Here is a 27662-nt window from a genome sequence, read left to right on the forward strand (position 1 = left end):
AAACATTTACTTTCCCTTAGGTGTTCATTAGAAAGGTTACGATCAGGAAGGTCGAATGCAGAACCTTCAAATTGTTTTTAAGGGGGGGGGGGGGCTAGGTCACTTGATTTTTAGGTCATTCGTTGGAAATGATGTAATGCAATCTAACAATGACAAGCTTGACGCTATCGAAAATGTCCCTCGTCCTGTAATCAAGAAAGAAGTTCATTAATTTTTGGATCGGTTATTACCGTATGTTTGTCCCCAATTTTGCTGTTGTTGCTTGTTCTTTGACTGACTAAACAAAGAAGTACAAACAAGGTTGATTGGCATTATAACAAGAAAGATTTTTTGATTATTTAAAATAATTTCTCTTATATGCCCCGATTCTTAGACTCCCATTATCTAACAAAGATTTCTTTCTCAGAACAGATGCTTCCGATTGCAGAATAATTGCACTTTTATTCCAAAGGCATGGGCATATCTTTCCAATAGCTATACAAGTACATGTAGGAAGTTGAATGAAATAGAGAAAGATTATTTTGTGATTGAAAGGAGTGGCTGTAAGAAAGTTCCAAGCATACTTGTACCATTGGTGTATCTGAACAGATCAAAAGTTTCAAATGGTAGGTTGTTGCGTTGTGACATATTTTTGCAGTCCTACAGTTTAAACAAGCAGAGGTGTTAACAAGATTGGTGCTGACTTTTTGAATCACCAGGATTTGTAGATATTGTTGTTTCATATTCCCACTCAAAATATGGTTCCATATTTAGGAACTACAATGATATCTTCAATTCGGCATTGTGTATGCTGTGTGCATTAATTGAATTATTGATAGTGTCACGATTTTTAGTTTAATTCATAATGCTTGTTATGGTGTTCCATAGTTTGTTCTCACAATATATTCGCTATGGATAGTAGGCCACGGCTGGCAGACCGGTTTGTGAGAACATAAGTGTTAGTTCTGACCATGCCGTGGAAGTGTGAAGGTGAGCCCTTCCAATGTGTGGAAATTAATAACCTGTGTAGTCAAGAATTTTACCTGTGTGGTTTATTGGGCCTGCATTGTATGTATTACGGGTGTTCGAATAATGGTGTTCATGTGTGCACTGTGAAAACATAACCATGTTGAGCATTTCGACAACGGTGAGTGTTAACTGTTTATTTTTGTTCACGTTAGGAAATTTTGTCCCTTTTTAAATATTTGTTTAACCACTTTTATTTGTATTACACAATATACCCGACGTATTCAGGCAAATTATGATTCTAAAGTTATGTTATATAAACTGGAGTGATAATCCAGATTTTCAAAGAATATATGGTTTTTACTACGTTTGATTAAAGTTTTCTGTAAGGCCACATCTACATAGTTACATATGCACAGCATTTTCATGAAAATGCTACCTTTAAAGGACACAACGCATGTTTCTAAACGTTTTCATTTTTTCAGCAAAATTAACTCTTTTTATGCCTAAAACTACTTTAAATGTGTTTTAAATGAAATATTTTGCGTAGTTTTCGAGTTTGAAAGCGATGAAATTCAAATCTTGCGATATGCATATTTTCTTTCGCTAGTTTACGCGCCATTTTGTGTGACGTCATATGCGCCCTCGGGTTTGAAAACATCTATTAGCCATTTCATAAACAGATTAGATTTAATCGACAAAAAACCAATTGTCACGTTAACGGCTTGTAAATAATAATGCTTAAGATGTTTTGTGCCGTGCTCGGGTGTACTAGTTGTCGGTAGAAAGGATTTAGACTGAGTATTTTTCAATTTTTCGAAGGAAGGTACGAGAAAAAAGACGTGGATAATTTTTTTGTTGGAGCAAGAACTTTACCTTAAAAAACACACCCAGTCACCTTTTCAAACATAGCTTGGACAGAGACCCTGATAAACTGCGAGAAAATGGATATATCGAAGCTATAAGCAGTGGTAGGCCTATATCATATATTCTGTTTTGCTCTTCAAATTCAATACACACTCGGATCAACTGACCTTCACCTTGTAACAACATATATCGACGATACAATGTAACTTCTACCAGCTGGTAGATTTACAAAAAAAAAAAATAAAGATACAAAATAATTGAACTTTTAATTATACAAATAATAGAATATTGTATTTCCTAACTTTAAATTGAATTATAAAATTATTTCTTTATTGAACTCGTAGCATCAATTGAGTGCGTCAGTAGGCTATAACGCCGTGCTCCCACTTCGTACTTCCTAAAGACGTGCAGATCACAATTCAAAAATAGTAATAAGATGGCTTTATCAAAATAAAATAATGTGATTACCACTTTAAATTTGAATATTTTTATTGATTTGTGTGTGTTGTCTTTTTCTTTCTTTCCGAAATGCACGTGTGACAATAGCTTGGCATAGGGCCTCGTTGTCAACAATTTAACGTATCATAATTTGTCTAATCCAAAAATAAATAATGATTGCACTGTTTATTTGAGAAAAATAGCGCCAATTACAGTTGTATAAAGGAATAACATACCCAAACAATTTGTAGACAGCGGTCCATATAAACATTATTTACTCACAATTTTTCCGATTTCATACACGCTTTACTCGCTATATTTGGGTATTTATATCGTTATATGTGTGCACTGGTGGCGAACACATATAAAACTCGGACAATTTATCAACATCGATTTAAATGTTGCCCATGATAAATTAATTAGGCCCCTAAAAGTTGAGTTTTTAATAATATCTCGCAGTACTTTCACAATTCGAAGGGCGCATGTGACGTCACTGTACCACGTGACTACCTACCTAATTAACTTGACTTTTTGAAATCGGGGCTTAAATTTAAGTCTGTATTGTGGTTAAATATCGCAAAATTTCGGCGAACGAACTATTAGAATTAATTACTGTAAGCATAAAGAAGACAAAATGCATGTAATATTGTATACTTTGAAAACATGAGATGTGTCCTTTAAGAGTGGAATTAAATTATCACGTATTTTTTTTTTTTACAAAGATATTTAATTTTCATTCATGTCAGACGTCAACTAAAAAATTCAAGTGATACTAAAATTATATAATGATGAATACATGTATTTGATCTCTTAGGTACTGAATTATAGGATTTTAATATCGATTTTATTCATTATATGTGTTGATCAAATTACAACAAAGTCTGAAACGTACATCATGCACTGACAAACGAAAAAATACAGTGACTTATAACTCTATCATAAAATATATTTGTAGTGGGTCATAGTTCCATTGCGTTCTAGAAACTTAGAATGCATAATCAAATGGAAGAGTGTTCATCAGGTCATTGCGATTATTTGTATGGAAATTTAGTGTAAACATTATTTTATTACAATATAAACAGGTACACACACATGCAGTAAATTGATCAATGAAGATAAATCACAAGAGGTTTAATAAATTACAATAGGATTCGGAAACAAGTTATAAAAATATTATATTAATCCGTTTCCTTTATGTAGATTTACAGCTTTGATAGTTATTTGACCAAATAGGTGGTATAAGAGAATTGTTTTGCCAGTAATTATAAAAGTGTATATTTGTGATTAAGATGAGTTATAATGGTGAAAAATATAATAATTATAATGACACTACTTAACTGCCAATGGTAGAAATACTTATAGTAGGGATAGTAATGAGTATAATAATCTCATAATTTCATAGCAGTATTGTATGAAATATTTGTTAAACGAAAGAATATGTGAGCGTTATTAGATTTTGATAATTTTGGATGTGTCAATGAATCTGTGAACAACTTCAAAAATGATTTTGTTATTTAAAAGAAAAGCAAAAAATCCATTTATTTCTTATATGAAAGGTGAAGATAACAAACAGTGATCAATCTTATAGCTCCTATAAGCAATATAAAATAGAGAGTTGGGCAAATACGGACCCCTGGATATATCAGAGGTGAGATCAGGTGTCTAGGAAGAGTAAGCATCCCCTGTCGCCGTGAGCCCTACATCTTGGTCAGGTATACGGAGTTATGCGTAGGGAAAATCAGTTTGCCAAGAACGGCCTAACAATCGGTATGAAACACATCAGTATTTGACCCCATTATAGGTTGTATTGGCAAACTAGATCGTTATAATGATCATAGAATTTGCCACATGCTGACTTTAAACGAGACTATTAAAACCCTTGTACCACCAACTTGTTTGTCAGTAGCTTGCCTCCAATATCAGAGATATTAACACTACATGCAGACGATCAAGGAGCATTGCTACACAGACATGGGAAATTGAAGATGGAGAAGGTGACATCATCGTTCCTGTCACATATTTGAGCTGTCAGTCTGCCATTTATTCATTTTTAATGGAACATCTGTGGAATCCTTCATTTGGAGCTGACATAGAGATATCGAATCAACATATGAATGAAAATTACTATTGTTACAGAAATCGTCAAATAAACTCTGCCTCAGATGAACACAAAAACAGTTGAGCTAAATTGTAACAAAGTTGCATGATTTGTGCCAATGGGAATTTCAGACTGTTTGAAGACCTGATCACCAATGACTACGAAAATATTGTAAATGAGGAGTTCCAGCCTATTTTATTTCAACTTCAAAGGACTTGTGCGTGAAATCAGCGTGGAGTTATCAAGGTAGATTTTAGGATGACAGATCACTAGATACTGTACCAATATTTGCGTTTTTCATTTTTGTTGAAGAAGCAACTGTCTATGGTGTAAAATAATACAGCATATAATTCGCCGTGAGAAATGGTCGTGTAAAGTGTTTAAAAGGCATTCTTTTTTAATGTTATTGATTTCCGAAAAGTTGTGCATGTTTAGATTTACCAAAAGTGCTTTAGAAATTTGTAGAATCCACATTTGATTCACGCAATTTCTTGCATATGAAGTGCACAGTATGCATGAATTTTTCCTCCAGATCTGTACTCGATCTAGCAATGCATCTGTGACAAGATGAACCATTTTATGTTTGAAATACTAATACAATTTCATTATATTACTTCTCATTTCATCGTAAACCGTTTCTTTGCATTCATATTCATCGGAAAGAACGCTGATTGGCAGAAAGAGCAGTGTGAAAGGTCAGTATGGTTTGTGTATGGTTGGAACTATTTTGTGAGTTGTTTTACTGGTTTTGGTGCTGTATAAGCAATATTTGCGCCAATTAAGCGGGTGTGTTAGGGCAGGTCATGCTTCATTTATGCATGTCAAAAGCATAATTCTTAAAATCTTCTCTACACAGAAAAAGGTCGCTACTAACTTTTAAAAACTATTTTGGTTGTTTACTTTTTGTATTTTGTATCATAACAGCATGACAAAAATGCGCTTCCGTATAACTCATTGCATGACTGTTACAAATGGATCACGGGTGTAGAAAATGAAAAAGTATTACACTATCCCAGTATTTAAATATTGGTCTAACTGGCGATAATGACTGTAAAACATCCATAGTTTATCAGAATTACTGATATAATCCTACCACTCTCAGTAAGAAATAATTATTAAACCTTTAAACACGACACCATCTAGCCCATGTTTACAATTTTCACCGATGCACTGATGCTATGCAGTTTTCTTGAAAAGTTTTCTTAACAAACGATTATATCAGCAATCTCCATGTACATTAGTTTATGACCTTTTACGCTTTGTATAAAAAGTATATATAAGTATGCGGGGTAGTGTGCTACTTTTGCAATTTCATTTCAGTGTCGGACAGAGGAAAATTGGAATGTTTTCCCTGTTAAATAAAATTGTCAATGAAATTAACATACCTTCATGATATCAATAAATTATCAGCGTTTCACATATATATCCCATATATCCCATGCCATACATTTCAAATACTCCCTCATATTGTCGATATTTACACGGCACACTTTAACAAATTTTCCACATGTGTCAATGGCACTCGATGTACAGTTATGACGTCATCAGTTTACTTTCATATTGATCAAACAGAAATTGCGCGACAGCAGTATAACATTTCATTTTTCTTTGGATCTTAGTAGCTGCATGGTTTATTTTATGCATAAATAAAACTGACATAAAAATAAAATCGGAATTCGATTTATACTTATTGATATACTTATTTCAATTATGACATCACATTGTTTCGCGGATTTATCTCAGTAAAGATTTTTACAACATGCATTAACGTACCCGCGTATAGACATTAAACAGACAGCACTCCTACCCGGACTGAGTGAGTGTATTATTTATATGTAATGTCATATCAAAGGAACTAAGTTTCACCACAGTCGCTATTTTCCCGAGTTTACGGTTAGAGTTTACTCTATTGGTAAATATTGATTTAGTATTCACTGCGGGTGTGACATGTCCACAGGGGGTGCTTAATCCTCCTAGGAACCTGATCCCACCTCTGGTATACAGGGGGGTTCGTGTTTGCCCAACTCTCTATTTTGTATTGCTTATAGGAGTTATGAGATTGATCACTGTTCGTTATCTTCACATTTCATTATTTTATATATATTTTGAAATCACTATTTTAATATGACTAAAAGTGTGAAGATAGAGTGAGTTAGTACTTAATGGTTTTGTATATTTGTTTAGATCATCCTTCAGAACTAGGATATAATAAACAGCTATAAGAACTTCAACCACCAGTTGTGTTTATCATTATATACAAGACGGTTACGCATCTTTCATTGCTAGGATTTCTGAGAAGTTTAAGAATCTAGTATAGGTACTATAACACGTATTCATCCATCCCATTGACTGTGGTAATAAATGCGTTGAAAACTGAAGCATGTTTTTGAAGAATTTCATCTTCTTTTGTAAAGGAGTAAAATTACCAAATGTGGAATTTATGCCAATTTTCGTTTGAAATACAGTTGTAATGATAAACCTTACAAAGACAATGTTGTTACAAGACTTGTCATCAATAGCTACTAGAAACAGACCGGAAGATGGAGCTTAGATCTGAACCAAACAGGGATAGAAATTCATGAACTTGTCGAAGAAGTCAGATACTTGGCCACTTTAGAGAAACCACCTAAATATCTGCTTATCCATTGTGGGGCCAACGATTTGGGTCAAATTAAACACCACAATTTATTGTAGAAAATCAAGACTGACATTGAATTGCTTCCAAGTATTTTTCCGCACACTACATGTTCACTGTGACTTTACTATTTCATTTTGGATAACTTAGTTCTTTGTATATCAGATTGATTAACCATCTTTCGAAATAACAGTGAAATTATTGCAAATGGTTCATCCAATATTATTTGTAATATCTCAATCTTTGTTTGTTGGAACCAGTACATCGTCATTATGAGAGATCTCTCATTCTTCTCGCAATTCTAATTTACTAAACACAGAAATACAGACATACATGTTTTTTACAATGTCTATAATACGATATTATAATGGTAACTGTATTCCCTCTCAGATATTTATCTATTCTATTCATATGAAGTAAAATACCTCAGTAAACATCATGCATAGGTCAAAATATGTCGGACGGTATCTAAAGCTTGAAACGTATCCCTATGAATGATCACTTCGTGAACAATAAATACTCAAAAATCATCAGGCATAAAGAACAGCATTTCATTAATTATTTACTATGCTACTAACCTGTTGAGTCTGTATTGTGAAAATGGAGATATGAAAGATGTAAGTTTTCAATGATATCAGAATTAAGAACAGACATATATATATTGGTTCCATGTTTTACCTTGAAGGTACTGTCGAATAATACGACGACAGGCAGGGACGATGTCTTTCATACTTGCTGACGTGTCAATGCATATTATCGTATGGAATACTTTTCTATTGTAAGCTGCAATTTCCCCGAAATCAACAATATCCACAGGTAGTTGTGTCGCAAGCTGTAAGGATAAGAGCGAATGTCAACAAATGACTACATTATCTAATCATAACATTCAAAATAACCATGCTGAACTTGAAAAATATAAAATCAAAATTGATTAAACCATGTTTTCCAAAGACGCCGAATCATGAAGTCAAAGATACTGTTTTCTTTCATCATAAGTACTTGGCTTCATTCACCGTTATATCTGAGTGTCAGGAATGATCACATCATTAGTGAAAACTTTACTCCTTTCAAATTGGACCACGCATGAATTGCACAAACTTCAGCTGTACATATAATGCCACCATCATTAATTTTCTGACAGCTGTCATGATGTCATCACACTTAATATTACTTTGGCAATTACATGCATTTTAATATGTCATATGGGATATTCTACACATGACTAGAGATCGGCACACTGTGATTGAAAAGTATATTTAACGAACAGTTATCACTCTAATAAACCATTTGATCAATTCAGAATTAAATGGCATATTGCACATTTCCAAAGTACCGAAAATCATATGCAATTTGCTTTCTTATACACACAATTATTGATTCCATTCGTTAGTCCGGGGAAGTAAAACAACAATTAGCCAAAACACCCCAAAACAACTTGTTACTTTCTTAGTGAATCACATGGTACATTGACGTCAGATGTAAGTGTCTTTGATATGTTGATTGTAAACGTAATGTTGGGATATCTAAATCAAATCTTACAATCATACTCAGCATAAAAGGTGAAGATAACGAACAGCGATCAATCTCATAAATCCTACAAGCAATACGAAATATTAGAAAGTTGGGCAAACACGGACCTATCCATATACCAGAGGTGCGACCAGGTGCCAAGAATGAATAAGCATCCCCTGTCGATCAGTCACACCCGCCGTGAGCCCTATAGTTTGATAAGGCAAACGGAGTTATCTGTAGTCAAAATCAGTGTGACAACAACGGACTAACGATCAGTATGAAAACAAGTCAGACATTTATTCCGATGTTGTTCCCCGACGCCATAAGACTGATTCTATGTAACTATCACAATTCAGGGCCACGGTATGTCACATATTTTGATGAAACTTTGTATGTAACAATATTATGATAGATATAAAACAAAAAGGACATGCAAAGGTTTGACTTAGCAACGGTTGCCATGGAAACCGATCCTCTAACAACAGCTGGACAAGATATGTACATGTATGTTATATTTTGAATAATTAAAAATTAATCGCTATTGTTTATAAAAGCAACAATGGTAAAAATTATTTTGAGCTGGGTTTTAGCTTTTGGAAATTTGTTTGTATTTATTTAATCCTTGAAAACAATAGAAATAATTATTTTTATGATGTATAAGGGTTTGATATATGTAATTTTTAGAGAGGGATAAACTATATTTGCCCAGTCATTTGGTGTAAACTCACATGCTAGTAAAATGTATTGAATCTGACTTTTAAAAAGTACAGAAAGACATTTGTGGAGAAACCAACGATCAACACATAAACCAGTACTTTCCTCTGGTGCACAAACCAAAATACACCAGAAAGAGTTATTGCCCTTTGTAACACTCTCTTGCATTGGAGATATGAACAGCCTTCGTTTGTTTTCAGTATGGCAGGAGGTGGAAATTGCAGTTTTTATTCAATTTGTTCTTCAGAAGTTTATCAATATCAGATGCTCTTTGTTCACTTAATTCACTACCACGATCTTTATCTTCAATTATGCAAAAGGATTCCGGTTTATTTCGTGAATACAAATCCGTCTGATCTTTGCCATAGTCACCGGACTCTAGTATCCAATCGTCTACATAGTCGTAGAAAAAGTAAATGTTGCGGAATTTGACACTTTATTGCATCACATCCGATTAAAAAAATGGCCAGGGAAACAGAAGGCTGACGGGCATATTCATAGAAAATATGAAAAAGCCTTGCCTGTTGCCGTGTTGGAACTTGTATTGACGTAAGTATTCAATTTGATTTAGAATCCGAATTCTAGAGTAAAGGCTGAATAAAATGTATCAGAAAATTTGGCTTATAGTAAACATATGAGAACCCCAATTTATTTTATACTGCCAGCCAGGCTAGTCAGCTATAGCACTTGGTATACATGTAGACTGAACATTGTAAGTAGTCCTGTCATTTACTGCATGGGTGTACAATAGAATACTAGTTAAGTATGTCCCCTACCTAACATTCACTCAGGGAGTTTCCTATCACATTTACAGAGTTCAGGATCTGTAAAATTGGGAAATACTTATAAAATCATGTTTCATGTCGACATTTTCTAACGGACTAGGCTTAATTTATGATAATACATGTAATCCTAAGTGATGACCTCTCTCTCTCTCTCTCTCTCTCTCTCTCTCTCTCTCTCTCTCTCTCTCTCTCTCTCTGAATGTCAAGTTTACAATAAAAACAAACATGTGAATGTCCTGTGTGCATTCTAGATAAAGATTGTTAAAATCATATAAATTGGTGAGCCAGACTACCTTCAAGTTTGTTTACCTGTGGTAACCCCCACTAATATGTGATGGTTCCAATCTACAGAAGAAATCACAAAAATACTATTATGATTTAAAGCTTTCTCATCTCTGTAATTATGAACTTTAGGACACTTGATTGGGAAAAATTAAATATTGAAAGTAGGGGAAGAATTCGGTCCTGTAACTGGACCCTCAAATTTTAATACATGTAGATTTAGGTCCTGTCAACTGAAGTAAATTAAAGAATATTAAATGTATATTTGTAAATATTCAAATACTTTTCCATTCTTACTTTTTCATCCAATAATCATATATTTTGGCCATTGTACATGACCACTATTTTATGTAATTAATGTGTGCTGTTCTGTGTTTCGGCTGTATGAGAATCATACTGTGAAAATCACCTAAAGATGGAGTTGACCAAGTTGCTGACTTTGAGGAGGTAAGTATTCAGCATTAATACATACACATTGAGTGCATAATTTGAAATTCAAATTTGAATCCCGGTATTAGAAATCCTAAAACAAATTAATATATGTGGGGAATGTGGTACATTGGGTTTAGTTTCTTGGTTAGAGCCTGCATGGAAACTGAATTATCTAGAATAATCACATGAGACCATCCATTTTTTATACAACATGATGACTTGAAACGTTTTCATCACAACTTCCTAAACAAAAACATACTTCACTTAGCATACTCAAAAAGATTAGTTGATTTTTTGTTGCCAATGACGCACATATATATGTACACATGTGTATGAGCTCAGTATCATTTGTAAAAATGATTAATTCTAATTAAGTCAATGTTCAGAATCACTCAAGTGAAATACATATTGCTATTTGTCTACCTCAGTCATCATAAGACGTTAATTGAACATTAATATTTTTTCTTGATAGCCACCCTTCCAATTCTTTTCAAATTTCTTTTAAGCATCTTTAGGACAAGGGGAACATGGATTGTAAATCTAAGGACTCTGGATTGACGGTACTTTTAAAAATCCTCTATACCAAAATTGAGAATTTTGTTCTTGAACCAGGGTTTGATTTCTTCAATTTTATGGAGCAAACTTTTTAAGATATACACTTCGTCAAATTGTAGAGTTTTTTGGGGGTGGGTGGGTATAAGTGTATTTGACATTTATTTGTGTCCAAATTATGCAATTAATACTGAGAATTTCAATAGTAGTCTGTTTTTAAAACAACAGATGCCTAGAATTAAGAGCACAATGAAAGCATACATGTGATAAGGAGGGGGGAGGGGTGACTTCGTAATATTGCCTGAAATTCTTGACAAGTAAATTTTTTAATAAATCCAAAGCTGAAGAAGGAAGGTGGAAAGGGTTGATCTTTCAGTTCCATTCATCTGTTAACTTTTAACATTCATGACAATACTTTTTTTTTAAAAAAAAGATTAGGGGAACAGCCTATCTATAGAACTATATTTGCATGTAAAAAGTAACCAACTTTGTAATGATAAAAGGGGGCAGATCCATTGTTCAAATGTTGTTATGTGCCTGCTGATTGTGTTTGTGCTCATTTGAGTAATTTAAGTGGAGGAAGAGCTGTAAGTTGATGTACACAAAATTTAACTTTCAAAACATTGAATCACATGAAAAAAAAATATTTTAACGAAAATTTTACACTAGAGATGCCAATTCGAGATAATTAACATGCTTTGTTTATTGGCACCTGGTGTACATTTAGCAATAAGTAGTTTTGTTCTGTGTGAAACGATAAATTGATAATGTACATGTATGCGTTGGTTGTACAGGTGTTCTTGGGCATATCTTATTGCATGCAAGGTGAAGATAACGAACAGTGATCAATCTCATAACTCCTACAAGCAATACAAAATAGATAGTTGGGCAAACACGGACCCCTGGACACACCAGAGGTGGGATCAGGTGCCTAGGAGGAGTAAGCATCCCCTGTTGACCGGTCACACCCGCCGTGAGCCCCATATCCCGATCTATCAAAGGAGAGCTCTTGAGAATGAAAAAAAAAACTGCGAGTTTTACAGTCAATGAACACACTTCACGACACAAGTCCATCCTGATTCAGTAAACTGGTAGTCTATTCTTCTAAGGACACACTATGACTTAGTTAAGATCAAGTTTTGGTGTCAGAAAACTAATGTAACTAAAACATTGCAAAATTAACCTCCAAGTGTCTTATGTGAGCCTACTGAATAAGGATTCATTACTGAACAATTGAAGGAAAATCACTATTCAAATATTTTTTAAAAGAAGATGATTGTGTTGTTTGGATAACATTGTGATCCATGTTTGCTGAATAAACAACTTTGCAAAAATGAGTTCTTCTGTGTTAATATTATAAATTTACTAATTACTGGTATGTCAACATAAATTACAGTAACACTGAATAAACTGCAATAAATTTTAAAGTTTCATGCAGTTTCTGCAGTAGAAAATGACACCTATTGATTTTCTGGTCCAAAGGTCACCAGGTGCAATACAATACTCTGTACAATTGATGTCTGACCAGTTTCTTCAGAACCCTTTGATTGATAGTGATATTTCATACAGCGGTTGGTCACTGGTAGTATATGACCCCCATTGATTTTCATGTCAAAAGATTAAAAATGGCAGTGGCCATATCATGCTCTATCTGATTTTTTTGATTTTTTCATAGAATTGATCATAAGATTCAACCTGTGTGTTCAAATCATTATTGCCTACAAGTGGCTAACTAAATACCGAAAGAAAGTAACGAGAAAATGAGGATAAATTCAAGAGCCATTGCATATCAGCATCAGTTGGTAAGGGTATTTTCAAACATTTGAAGCTGGTGTTATTTTATCAGAAACTGTTTCTGGATCAGAAAAATATACATATGCCATCGTTGACAACTACGATCAGGGGATACAAAATGGCAAAGTAAATGGTATGACAAAATATCAAATTTAAAGTAGAAATCACAATATTTTATAAATAATTCAAACTGTATTAATTTCTTATTTTTGAATTGTCGGTTTGAAGGGGAAAAACAGAGTTAAACTGCACTTTGGCCATTAGTAAGTTCCCAAAGATATATAATCTCAGAAAATCTCCGGAACGCATTTGGTGCCGTTTTGATGAAATGAAAAACATGGTTTTCAAAAATGTTCTCATTATCATCCAATATTACCGAAAAGATAACCCATTCTAAAATGGATATGAAAAATACGACAAAATGTAATTTGAAAGTAGTTTTTTACTATAAAAATGAAGATAACAAAAAATGATTAATCTCATTACTCCTAATGAGAAGTATCACTATTCGTTATCTTCACTTTTTCCTATAAGGAATGCAAATGTAAAAGTTGAACGAACATGAACCCAACATACCAGAGTTGACATCAGAATCGTAAAAAAAGTAAGATTCTCCTGTGAACCGTTTACACCCACCTAGAGCTCTACAGTCTGGTGATATTATGTTAGTGATGCAGTCCCTGTACCCTTTTTTACATATATCCGTTGTTTTAACGTTTAATTCTCGATATATTTGTAAACCTCTAGGATTATTTGTAATTTTGGACTTGTTCTAGGATTTTGTATCTTTCTCCATGATAAAAATTGCAGCTCACGGGTTATCCAGGGTTGACTGAATAATGCTGTTTGTCATTGTTGATAATTACGATGTCATGAGATCTATAAATTCAATAATGGTATTATGATTTGCTTAGACTGTTTCTTTTGAAGTGTGGAACATTTGTTCGATTCCCGATCATTTCATCAGTGAGTCAACAACCGATTATTCTTCTTTTTATTTTGGACCTAGGTTTAGATTCAATGGATTTAATATCTACATTCTTGAGCATATTATTGAATTAAACTTTGTTCTAAAACATTATGATACAAAGAAGATAATGATTACAATCCACCAGCACGTAGGTTGACCCCACCAAACTATTTGGCAAAGAATGTAAAAAGGCATTAAGACGACCTCATCTGCATTTTGAAGATTGGGAAAACAACCATTATTGTTGATTTTTTTTTTTTGCTGGCCAACAATTCTTGTGCAAAACTTATATTATCACCTCCACGTGGAAAAACGATGTGACGTGTCTGATCAAGCTAGACTCTTAAACCAGAGGGGGGAGAGGTGGAACAGAAATTTTCATTAATTAAAGATTAGTTTTGAAATGATACAAACTGATACAACTCAAGTGAATATAGAAATGCCGGGAATAAACATGCGCTACATTTCAACATTTCATACGATCTTTTAAGAGCAATCGTCGTTAAAGATGCTAATTAACTTTTTGAATCATCAATTCATAATTGCACGCATCATTAATGGGTTTTTTTCCGGTTTTTTTTTTCTGAATGACGTCGGCGTGGGTTGCGAAAATCTTAACTTAAAACACCACAGAGATAGTGATTGTCTGAATGAGGAATCATTAATGGCAATTCATTTTGTAAGGTCTCAGATTGTTCAACAATTCTTCGTATGTTTATAATATATGTTTTCTTTTCTAAAGTGAAGCCCCAGTCAGAGAAACCTCAAAACTACTTAAAGGCAAATAATCGTAAAGGTAATGAACTGATTAAGGTATCAACATATTCTGACTTCTGTACATTTTCATATTCTATTTTCTCTCATATGCAAGGTGAAGATAACGAACAGTGATCAATCTCATAACTCCTACAAGCAATACAAAATAGATAGTTGGGCAAACATGGACCCCTGGACACACCAGAGGTGGGATCAGGTGCCTAGGAGGAGTAAGCATCCCCTGTTGACCGGTCACACCCGCTGTGAGCCCCATATCCCGATCAGGCAAACGGAGTTATCCGCAGTCAAATCAGCTTCAAATTCTGAATCATTAGTTAATTTTATCTTGATATAGTTAACAGTCATGTAATCTTAAAAGTAATTGATCAACTTCTCATACAATATCTGGAAATTACCCATGAGTTTAAAGTATTTTCATATGACAATAAATGTTTGAAGTCTTGGAATTAGCAACCCTCATTCGCAAACTAATAGAATGTTGGAGTTAAAAAATATGTAGAGTAGACTCGATCAGAGTATAGTGCCCCTTGGGGATTCGGGTTAGAATAGGTCCTCAGTATTCCTTACTTGTCATAAGAAGTGACAAAATGGAGTGGTCCTTCGGATGAGACCGGAAAGACCGAGACCCCCGTGTCATAGCAGGTGTGACACAATTAAGAACCCCCTGCTCAAAGGCCGTAAGCGTTGAGTATATGTCTAAAATTTGCAGCCCTTCAACGGCAAAGTGCGTGAAACAATCTCGAGCGAAACGTTAAACAATTTTCAGCGACAGAGTATAGGAGGACCTAAAACTCAAAACGAATACACAAAATTAGCTAGAGACATTTCAACTAAATGCAATTGCAGGAAACTAGCTAGAGGATGAGCTTTATCAGTATCGAAAAGAACTCGTTATTTGAAAAAGGGCTGTAGTCAGCTCAAATTAGGCGGAAAACACCATGGATAAAAACAATGTATAAAGTGGGCTGAAATTTGACTCCAAAGTATCCTAAAGAACTATTTCCTACTGAAATAGCAAGAAACACAAGAAGCATTTATTTAATTGTAAATCTATAAAAAATGCTTGTGTACCAACTGTTGTTGATGATGATGCAATACTTTGGCAAAATTGCGAATTAAACAAACATTCATTAAACATTTCAATTATAACAACCATCGTGGTGGCCTAGAAGTAGAGTGTTCGATCCCCATGCGGGTTCGAATCCTAGCATCGACGGACCTGGGTCGTTAGAACAGGTAGTGGCAGTTCCACGACCCCCCCTCCCACGCTCGTCATCCAGTGCGAATGTTACGGGTCCTCGGAGATGACCTTAAAAGTGAATGTTCCGTGTCATAGTAGGTGATAGGTGAAGGTGACGAACAATGACCAATCTCTTAACTCCTATAAGCAATGCAGAATAGAGATGGGCAAACACAGACCCCTGGATATACCAGAGGTGGAATCAGGTGACTGGGGAGAGTAAGCATCCCCGGGAGAGTAAGCATTCCTTGTCAACCGGCCATACCCGCCGTGAGCCCTATATCTTGATCAGGTAAGCAGAGTTATTCGTAGTCAAATTCGTGTCCCAAGAACGGCCTAACAATTGGTATGAAACACAGTAGACCATATTTGACACAATAATATGTTGAATTGGCAAACTAGATCGTTCAAACGACCATAGAACTCTCGAAATGCTTACTTTAAACGAGACTTTTGGAGCCCTTGCGTCATTAACTTGTCTGTCCGTAGCCTAACTCCATTTAAAAACTGGCAATAAGCAGAATAAGATCTTGCGTATCGAATCATTAGGGAGAAATAGATATCATATGCAGGTGATAATGGAGGAATGCTGGACAACTCACCCCCAAGACAACTCGCCCCCTCTCAGGACAACTCTCCCTCTCTCAGGACAAGTCGCCCCTTCTCTTGAGACAAATCGCCCCAATATCATATATAAATATATTATCACATTTTATTCATTTGGTGTGTCTATAATTGTACAAAAATACACACTTTTATCCCTAAAAAGATACGTCTTTTTATTTCAGACTTTAACACGAATAGTAAATACTAATAGAATTAAACAAAGATTTGATTATGATATTTTTCATAATTCATTTGGCAAGGAAAATTATGTTTACTGATCTTCAGGTAATCGATTAAATGTCTCCAATACTGAGAATTTTTTGGGGGTGGTGTGGGTTGGGGTTGGAAGGAGTGTGTGTGGGTATTCTATCGATAAAGTATATATTAAATATGAAACATGAATATTCTGATACATATAGTTATCTTTTAATGCGTTTCTCAACTAATTCCTGTTGAAAAATCATAAAATTCCCATTTTAATTTTTCTATAACAGCCTTGCTTTCCTGATTCCTTTTACGCGGCGATTTCTAAGTGAAAACTACTCTGATGATGAATACCTTAACGTTTGAAGTAAATTGATAACAAATTAGGGGACATTAAACAATTGGATTTAACAACAGACGCAGATTATAGATAATTATACAGTACCCGCAACGTTATTCTTAAACGATAGAACACGATACGCGCACGATATGATAGGATACACAAACGATACGATAGGATACACGCACGGTACGATAGGATACACGATTAACCTGATAAACGCAAAACCTGATAAACGATCTTCACGATAAACGGAAAACCTGATAGAAATGTTGTTTTAGAATTAATTTTGACAGAACGAAAGTTTGATACCTACAACATAATTACATTATGTTGCTAATAATACTGAAGGATTTCAATATTCATTATACATCTAAAACTTATAATTTCTTTAATACACGATGGCACTTTTTATGAAAAAAATATGTTCAATTCAATTTTACATGTACAAGTATACCTGTACAAGTAAAAAAAATCGATGAAATCCGATTCGTGCCCAGTTGAGCAGACATTTGGGAGATGCCACACCATTGCACTCTTTTAAAACTTAATCTTCAAATTGTGTAAAATACAATCCCTGAGAATGTTTGCTGGCAAAACATGGGTGATGCACAGACGCGCACAAGTTCAGTAGTTGGTATATAAATAGAATACAGGCGGGAAAAATCGGAAGAAAATGAGCCTTTATTAAAATATTAGTAAACAATATAATTTACTGATTTTTCCTTTCTAATCGGAACTTCCTATTTCTCTGTTAGTGTTAATTACAAATAATTGTTTCTAGACAAGCAAATGTTTATGAACTTCAGATAAAGGAGCTTTCAGATTTACTGTATCTGGTTTGCTCAGCAAACCACTGTCTATTTTTCATACTACTTAGAATGAAATTGTAATAAATGTTTACCCTCTTTGGACAGAGATATAGCTCTTCTTCTGTCTTAAAATCGACAGTTTTATGTTCTCCTTGAAATATAAACACTTTTCTCGATTTCTAAAAATAACTTCTTTAACAAAATGAACAAAGCTTTTGAAAAGTATAATACTTTTTCATTAGATTTAATATACAATACCGATATTTTCCCAAGCTACACGATAACGATTTTCACGATAAACGGAAAATCTGGTACACGCAAAACACGATATGATAGGATACACGCACGATACGATAGGATACACGCATGATACGATAGGATACATGCATGATAGAACACGATATGAATGTCAAGAATAACGTTGCGGGAACTGTACTACATCAGCTGTAGATCAACACTTTTTTCCGCTGAAATTATATATTTTACATGTATATAAAAGAGATGATGAATTTACTGAACCCAAACACTGGATTTTCAATAAAATATTTCGTCTTTCATAAAAAGACACGAAGTTCTGTGTTTGTGTAAACATTTCTTTTTGTTTGTGATTTATATACTATATATAAGAAATTTATAAATTTTTGCTAACACACCTTTTGGATTTAGGCCAAAAATAAAAATTGTAAACATGTATGATATGGTATCAGGGCAACTCGCCCCAAAGACAACTCGCCCCCTTTTTGGGACAACTCGCCCCTAAGACAACCCGCCCTCAAGGCAACTCGCCCCCTCTCTTAAGATAACTCTCTCCTTCATATCATGTATGTTTACAATTATTATATTTGGTCTAAATCTAAGAGGTTTATTAACAAAAATCAATAATGTCTTATAGATAGTATATGCATCACAGACAAAAAAAGACATGTTCACATACATGTAAACACCGAACTTCGTGTCTTTTTATGCAATATATATTTTAGTGAAAATCCGGTGTTTAGGTTCAAATTCATCATCACTTTTATGTACATGTAACATATATAATTTCAGCGGAAGCAAGTAAACGTTTGATAGGGAGAGTATTAGCTTGGTTTACGGCTGACGTAGTATGAATATCTATAAACTGCGTCTGTTGTTAAATCTAATTGTTTGATTTCCCCAAGCTGTTATCACTTTACTTCAAACGTTGAGGTACTCATCATCAGAGTACTTTTCACTTTGAAATCGCCGCGAAAAACGAATCAGTAGCGCGAAGCCGTTATAAAATTTCTAACATGGGGATTTTATGATTTTTCAACGGGAATTAGTTGAGAAACGCATTAAAAGATACTTACATGTATCAGAATATTCATGTTTCACATTTAAACTTATGTATACTTTATCGATAAAACACACACACACACACACACACACACACACACACACACACCTCCCATCCCCCCCAAAATTGTTCTCAATATTGGAGACATTTAATCAATTACCTGAAGATCAGCAAATATAATTTTTCCTTGCAGAATGAATTATGAAAAATATCATTTTTTCTGAAATGCAATAATTAAATCTGTGTATAATTTCTATTAAAATTTTTCATTCGTGTTAAAGTATGAAATAAAAAGACGTATCTTTATGGGGTTTTAAAGAGGTTCGCACCTGATATTTGGAGTAATGTCAATTTTGGGGAAGTGTATTTAAATTTCTAAATTGAAGGAGAATTAGGAAATTAAAAAGAAAAACTGGGGTCGCAACGCTTGTTATTGAGCTATAATTTTCTAAACATTACCTTTTTGCACTTAAAATTTATTCAATTAAACTTGATATTTCAGTCGGTGTCAACACAACATAAGCAACACAAATTAATCATTACATAAAATAGATACATAATCATGTCTTTTAGCACTAAAGACTAGTAATGGAACTAAATAATAATATTTTTGCACTTGATATACGAAAAGCTTCATGATATCAAAAGTGATAGTTTAAAAGGACATGTTAGGAGTAATGTCAATTTCTAAAATTTTGCACAGTTTTCGAGGTCTGGTCTTACAATTTAAAATGCAACTTAAAAAAGTAGGGGTTGGAGATAAAAAAGAATTGCGTTATTGGCGAAAATGCTGAATTTTTATACCAAATTCCGAGTGAATTAATTAAAACTTTTTTTTAAGAATTGGAAAGTTTAGAAAATTATATCAACCAAGTTTATGAATTACAACTTTTGAACTAGTTCCAAGTCTCAACTACCTGTATCATGAATTATAAAACCGAAATACATGTATAGGGGTATAAAAATAGACGATACATTGGATGAAACAGAAACTGTAATATCATGCAGAATTAGAACTGTTTGATTAATGAATCCTTCCGCCACAAAATATAATCCCTGCCAAACCCTTTCAAAATTTGAATTGAAACAAACATTTTCATCTGGGTAGGGTTCAGCAATAAATGTGTAATATGTTTGCATCAATTTGATCAATATTGAACAAGTAAATACTTAGTTGTAGCATCCTGCGCAGTTCTACTCAAAAGCTCAGGAGCTAACTTCCTTAAGTGTAAATTTTGTACAATTACACACATACAGAGAATGAAAATAAAATGTGATAATATATTTATATATACTATTGGGGGCGAGTTGTCTCAAGAGAATGGACGACTTGTCCTGAGAGAGGGTGAGTTGTCCTGAGAGGGGGCGAGTTATCCAGCATACTATGATATGAAGGGGCAAGTTATCTCAAAAGAGGGGACGAGTTGTCCCGAAGACTGGGCGAGTAGTCCCGAAGAGGGGACGAGTTGTCTTGAGGGCGAATTGTCCTGATACTTAATGGAATATTGCTACATAAATATGGGAAGCTGACGACGAAGCTGGAATTTCACCGTTTGTCATAAAGTTCAGTTGTTAGTTTGTCGTTAATATCTATTTTCAAAAAAAGTATGAAGCAAAAGTGGACAACTCTGTGGTGTGTTTTATTTCAAGTTCACTGTTATTAGATACTACGTCGTCAATATATCTGAATATCAAATTGAAGGCCACAACAAGATATTTTTCCTCGCACGTAGTTTTCAATTAATTCTCCTTCATAGGAATATAAAAACAAGTCAGCTAACAAAGGAGCACAATTCGTGCCCATGGGATCCATAACATATTCCTCATGTAGCCTATCTAATTCTTTTATCACTTCTGGTTTACTTAACACAAAAGGATAGACGGGACGTACTTTTGTTTTCATATGTCTAATGCGGGATTTTGATATTCCTCTTATACTTTTAATTCATTTCGACAATTTACCAAGTTCTTTTCGTACATATTAAGTCCATCGTATGGCATAATCCTCGACAGAATTCATAATAGAGATGAAGGTCTGTAGTCAATCGAAATACTGAGGTTTCCTGTATTCAGGACCTTTTAGAATAAGTTATTTGAGGTCAACAATTTTCAAGTATATCAACATCACCATTAAGGACATGTCCTGCTGGACTATAGATGAGAGAAGATAAAGAACACGTAGCTGGATTAAGTATAAGATGGTCTAGGCATTGGAAAGTTTCTTTATAATTAGAAAGTTTTGATGTAAACCTTGTACGGTACCAATTTTGATGCACCAGAGGAGCATTTCGACAAATAATGTCTCTTCGGTGATGATCAAGCCGAAAGTTTGGAAATTTGAAATAACAATAAACTTGTAAAACCTAAAAAGGAAAACTAAAGTGCCAAAAACTGGAGCCAAATTCGTCCAAGGATAGGATTTATCCAGGGGTCCGTGTTTGTCCAATTATCTATTTTGTGTTGCTTGTAGGAGTTATGAGATTGATCACTGTTCGTTATCTTCACCTTGTATTTATGCATGGGGGAGATAATCCTTAATTTTTAGATGAATTCCTAAATTATATCCCAGCAATTAAATATACATCCGTATTTTCAGGCTAGTAACGAAGTATTTAGCTACTGGGCTGTAGAGACTTTCGGGGACCAACAGTCCACCAGCAGAGGCTTTGACTCAGGGGTCGTAATGTAAAACTTGTACGATACCAAGATGTACAAAATGTTGCTTATGTTGAAGGTATATATCCCTTAGTTTGTAAAATCAAAGTTGACCATGGTCTTTGGGGGAAAATGTTCAAAGCAAACCAAAATTCTATAGCAAGTGGTGTGATTTTTCGAATTCTTTGATCACAATTATTTTCAAAAACACGAAGAAATTATATATTGCAGTTGTTTAATTCAATTCACAAGTGAAAGTTTGGTATAGTTCTTGATTGGTTCCACACTAAAATAAAATGAAGGTACTGTCGAACTCACGAAAAGAGTTCTTGATTCGATTAAGTAGACAAGGAATGTAGTAATTGAAGCTAATTTTGTTTTAATTACTGTGATTTAACGCTTGCACAAAATAATTGTCGCCGTTATTAACGTTGACCAATTGATTCCATTTTTATTTGAACTATACATGAAACTTACATAGAATCATCATAATATTACAACTATCGGTTCTTTATCTTTTGCTGGATGAAAGGTGTCGCTTTGCGTAATGCACACAATATCAAAGACATCAAAATCCACGAGGTAAAGGGATAATTGTCTAGAAAACATGCCATTTAGATTTAACTCGATGGGCTTGGTAAGTTGGAGCATTTGCTGATATATCGATTTTTATACTCCCAATTAGATAAACAAACCAACAAACAAATCAGAACTGTCGTACAAAGACCAACGGCAATTGATATCAATATTATTTACTCTTATACCTAATCCACCAACGTGTTCTTGTTCTTCATCTTCTTTCAACCATAGTTCAGCTGGACATGTCATTACTGGTGATGTTGATATAGTTGATAATGAGGACCTCAAATCGCTTATTCTAAAATGTCCTAAATACAGAGAACTTCGGTCTTTTAATTGACGACAGAACTTCATCTTTATTATGAATTATGTCGAAGATTATGCCAGACGATTGGGCTACATATGAAAAAGAACTTGATACATTGTCAGAATAGGTTAAAAGCATGAGAGTAATATTAAAACCACGCATTAGACATATGAAACAAAAGTACGTACCATCTATCCGTCTGTGTTTAGTAAACCAGAAGTGATAAAAGAATTGGATAGGCTGCATGAGGAATATGTTTTGGTTCCAGCTGATAAAACTAGTAACAACATTGTATCTGTCTGTAAGGTTCGTTATTACAACTGTATTTTAAACGAACTTGGCATTACTTCCACTTTTGGTAACCGTACTTCTACTCCAACTGCCCCTTCAAAACGTGAAATTCTTCAAAACCATGCTTCAGTTTATACAAATGCAATATCCCTGCCAATGGGTCGATTGAATATGAGCTACCATACCTATACCGGATTCCTAAACTACATAAAAACTTACAAATAACGATACATTGCTGGATCCAGTAAGTGCTCTTCAAAGCCCCTATCTTTGTTCCTCACGAAAATATTAAGAGCTATGAAAGAGAATCTTCAAACGTACTGTGCGACTACATATGCCAGAAATGGTGTTAATCAGATGTGGATTCTAAACAATTCTAAAGAACTTTTAATAAACTTGAAATCGCAAACCTTTCCCCCAAATTAGTAACATCAAAACCTATGACTTTTCAACATTATACATGGCCATTCCTCACGATAAATTAAAGACTATACTTTTTGACATCATAGCCAGTTGCTTCGTCAACAAAAATGGAGATATATCTAAGAAGCAGTCATCCAAAAACTTGCTTTGGTATACACCACACTGATTCCACGCACAAGTACTCTGAAGTTGAAATAAAAATTATGCTAGAGTTCCTCATTAACAATATCTTCGTAGTCTTTGGTGATCAGGTCTTTCAACTGTCTCTTTAAATTCCCATGGGCATGATTTGTGCTCCTTTGTTACCTGACCTGTTTCTATATTCACTGGAAGCATAATTTATTCAAAAACTTCTACATGAGAAGAGAAAATTTCTTGTTGTGGCCTTCAATTGGACAATTAGATATATCGACGACGTTTTGTCTATTAACAATAATAACTTTCATATGTCAATTCGATGTATCCCTGTGAGTTCGAAATAAAAGCCACCACAGAGTCGTCCACTTCTGCGTCATACTTAGATATTTTATCTAAAGTCGACATTAACAGCAAACTAACAACTCAACTGTATGACAAACGGGATGATTTCAGCTTCTCCATCGTCAACTTTCCATATTTATGTAGCAACATTGCATTATCACCTGCATGTAGTGTTTATATATCTCAACTGATTCGATATGCAAGAGCTTGTTCTACGTATAGTCAGATTTTAAATCGGGGAAAGCTTCTGACACACACGTCGATGGTACAGGGATTTCAACAATCTCGATTGAAGTCAGCATTTTGCAAATTCTATGGTCGTTATAGCGATCTAGTTCGTCAATACAACCTATCATTGGGTCAAATGCTGTCTGACGTGTTTCATACCGATTGTTAAGCCTTTTCTTGGCGCACTGATTATGATTACGGATAACTCCGTTTACCAGATCAGGATATAGGGCTCACGGCGGGAGTCACCGGTCGACAGCGGATGCTTACTTCTCCTAGGCACCTGATCCCATCTCTGGTGTGTCCAGGGGTACGTATTTGCCAACATATCTATTTTGTATTGCTTATAGGAGTAATGAGACTGATCACTGTTCGTTATCTTCACCTTTCATTATAAATGTATTGATTTTAAAATCTAAAACAATAAGGTTGAAACAAAACTCGCCTCATTCAAAATATTTATAATTGCCCATGAAAAGTGTATCTTTATATTTTAAAGAAGTCAACGTTTTGCAAGAAAAAAATACTATGCATTAAATCCATTGAATACACCGGGACATTCAGTGCACGCTTCGTCTTCAACGGAGGGCTTTGAATTCGAAACTGACAGAGAAACCGAAATTGCAAAGGCATCGACTATTGATTACAACGGGTTATCGTATTCATATTTATGAATCGAGGAATATAACATACATGTAGCAGTATTTGGGGATTATCTTCGTGTATATAGCACTAAATGTTATTGAAATTGCTTTTCAAAAACTGTCTACAATCCTACAAATATGATTTTGATAAAAAATAACTCCATTTTCATTATTTTTGCCTGCAAACTTCTGCCGCTATGGTATCCGGGTATATACAGTAGCACCCACTGATGCGATAGCATAAGACAGTGTCTATTAATAGCCACCGTCTAATAACGTATATCATAATTATACAATTGGCATGTAATGAATCATACATGCAGAAATATACCATACTTCTTAGGACATACATACGTCTTTATTCATTAAATTCTTCTTGGAAGTGTTTATAAAACGATATATACATTTTTTAAATATTCGCAATACAAAATGTATTCATTTTGTCTTTTATTATCATAAAATAAAATCAATGCAAGAAAAGTATCCGAGACATTTCGAACAAATCGTTCATCTTTTGTTCATCGTTCACTTGAGCTCGCTTGTACTCTGTTCGCGTTCTGTATTCACTCACCGTTCATCGTTCACTAACCATTCACCAAAGTGCATTCAACGTTCACACACCGACGACTCAACTTTTGCTCGTCGCTCGTTCAACGCTCGTTCACTATTCACTGATCGCCCACCGTTCAAGTTTGAAAGTAGAACATTTCGAGGACAATATCAGTGTACAATTAGAAACATTTTTGATATTACTATTATAATCAAAAATGCATTTTTATCTACAAAGAATTGAATTGATGTATTCGTTAAATATCAACAAGAAAGCCAATGTAAAAACGTCAAAAGTCATGAAAGTATGCATAAAACATCAAAACGAACATGATGAAATCTTAAGACCACTGATGTTGCTAGGAGTGCGAGTGCCTGTTTTTGTGTGTTTTTCTGGACTTTGTTTGATTGTTCATTATTCGTTACCCTCGCTCTTTTATGTATTAGCAATGGATACAAGTCAGTTGTATATTTTTGTGAAGAAATATTTCTATTTTTTTGATTACTGAATCCATGTAGCATAGGGATTATTAAATTCATTGTACAATAAAATCCTTTAGCCAAGAGTTTCGTCTCATGTAAGACTTTTACAATAGCTACTGATTGCTCTTTCGTCAATCGCCTGAATAAAATCAAGAGCATTTGATCGTTTGAATATAATCTTTGACTAAAGAGAGTCTGTGTAACGGTGACGTCTGTACATGAGTCAAAACTTATTCAATTTTGTGTAAACAGTGCACCAAATGTAAACAGTACAGTATATTGAATATATAACACACATCTTACCTCACGTAGACGCAGGTAATCTTTGTTTTCGAAATTCCTGTAAATGTGTGATTTCATTTAAGCAAAATATAACAGCTTTGATAAATTAAAACTTGAAATTACAACAAACGATTATTTTACACTTTAACGATTATGATTGGTTGTAAATGGCATACAGATTAACTTGTATTCGAATACACTTCTCAATTATTGCTCATTATACGATAAAGACAATATCCACTAAATGATCTCATTTGTAAATAAAAAGTAATTAGGATGAAATATGCCTGAGATGTTTCTTCCAATTGTTACCGCTCATTCCATACCGAAATTGACAACGGATAATTCCGTTTATTTGATAAATATATAGGGCAAGTTTCAAGCGTAAACTGTCAACAGGAGACGTTTACACCTTTGGTGTTTTCAGAGGTCACTGTTTGTCATATTATCAATTTTATATTTTATAGGATTTATTACTTTGGTCAGTCTTCGTTATCTTCGTTATCTTTACTTTTCATTGATCACAAGTGGAAAATTCGGGTACCTGTAAGCAGTAAGCATCTTAGTAAGCATGTTAGGTTGACTTATCACACCGTCGTAAAACTTTTGGGATGAGGTATGAATTAGTGTGTCAGGAACGACCTAACAATTGTATGAGATAAATCAGATAGCATCCGATCTATTGAAATGTTGTATTGGTATATAAAAAAATGAGAACCCCGTCATAGAACAAAACAAGAAGCAAACGAAATAACAACTATTAGGAAGTGGAATTCGATTGGCCATGTACTAAGGATGGAGAACACCAGGATTTACACTAGCTCACTGACATGGCACCCAGAGGGAAGGAGGAAAGTAGGCCGACCAAAACAACGTGGAGAACTACTGAACAGGAAAGATTGATCCTGGGGTGGAATAACTGGATATCAGCAAGGACAGTAGCCAGAGACAGAGGGCGGTGGAGGCAGTGCATTGGGGCCTTATGTGCCAGCGGACACGAAGAGGATAGGTGAGGTGAGGATTGGTATGTGAAAGCATTATAACTACCATAGAATATGTGTAATGTTGATTTTAAACTATGCTACTGTGAAATCATTAGAATTCGTGGTGGCTGAATTTTCGTGGAATTCGTGGGTACCCCTCACCTTCGAATTTACATCCTCGACGAATAAAGAATGATAATTACATTCCAGAGGTATCTTTCTTACAAATATATAAATCCATGAAATTACGTCCCCACGAACCCGTAAAAATTCAGCAATCCAGGAAAATTGACCCCCACGAATTTAAATGATTCTACAGTATTAAAACCCCTGCATCATCGGTTTAATAGCCAGTAACCTGTCTTAATTCGACAATTCATCATAGGCAGATCCTTATCTTCAGTATTTCAGCACTTCGATATGTTGCTTATGTCTCT

At 34.4% G+C, this 27662-nt stretch overlaps 1 protein-coding gene across 1 annotated transcript in view; it reads right to left on the bottom strand.

The window, feature by feature from the left end:
- LOC125674936 (uncharacterized) overlaps positions 1–27662 on the bottom strand; it is a 224920-nt gene that overhangs the window by 39664 nt on the left and 157594 nt on the right. Inside the window, exons 7-8 of the mRNA XM_056160865.1 lie at positions 26264–26300; positions 7662–7815 (exon numbers count right to left, since the gene is read on the bottom strand). Of these exons, the coding sequence (XP_056016840.1) occupies positions 7662–7815; positions 26264–26300 (191 nt within the window). The remainder of the gene's footprint in view (positions 1–7661; positions 7816–26263; positions 26301–27662) is intronic.

The sequence above is a fragment of the Ostrea edulis genome, chromosome 3 (assembly GCF_947568905.1).
Source record: "Ostrea edulis chromosome 3, xbOstEdul1.1, whole genome shotgun sequence".
NCBI classification, from domain to species: Eukaryota; Metazoa; Mollusca; class Bivalvia; order Ostreida; family Ostreidae; genus Ostrea; species Ostrea edulis.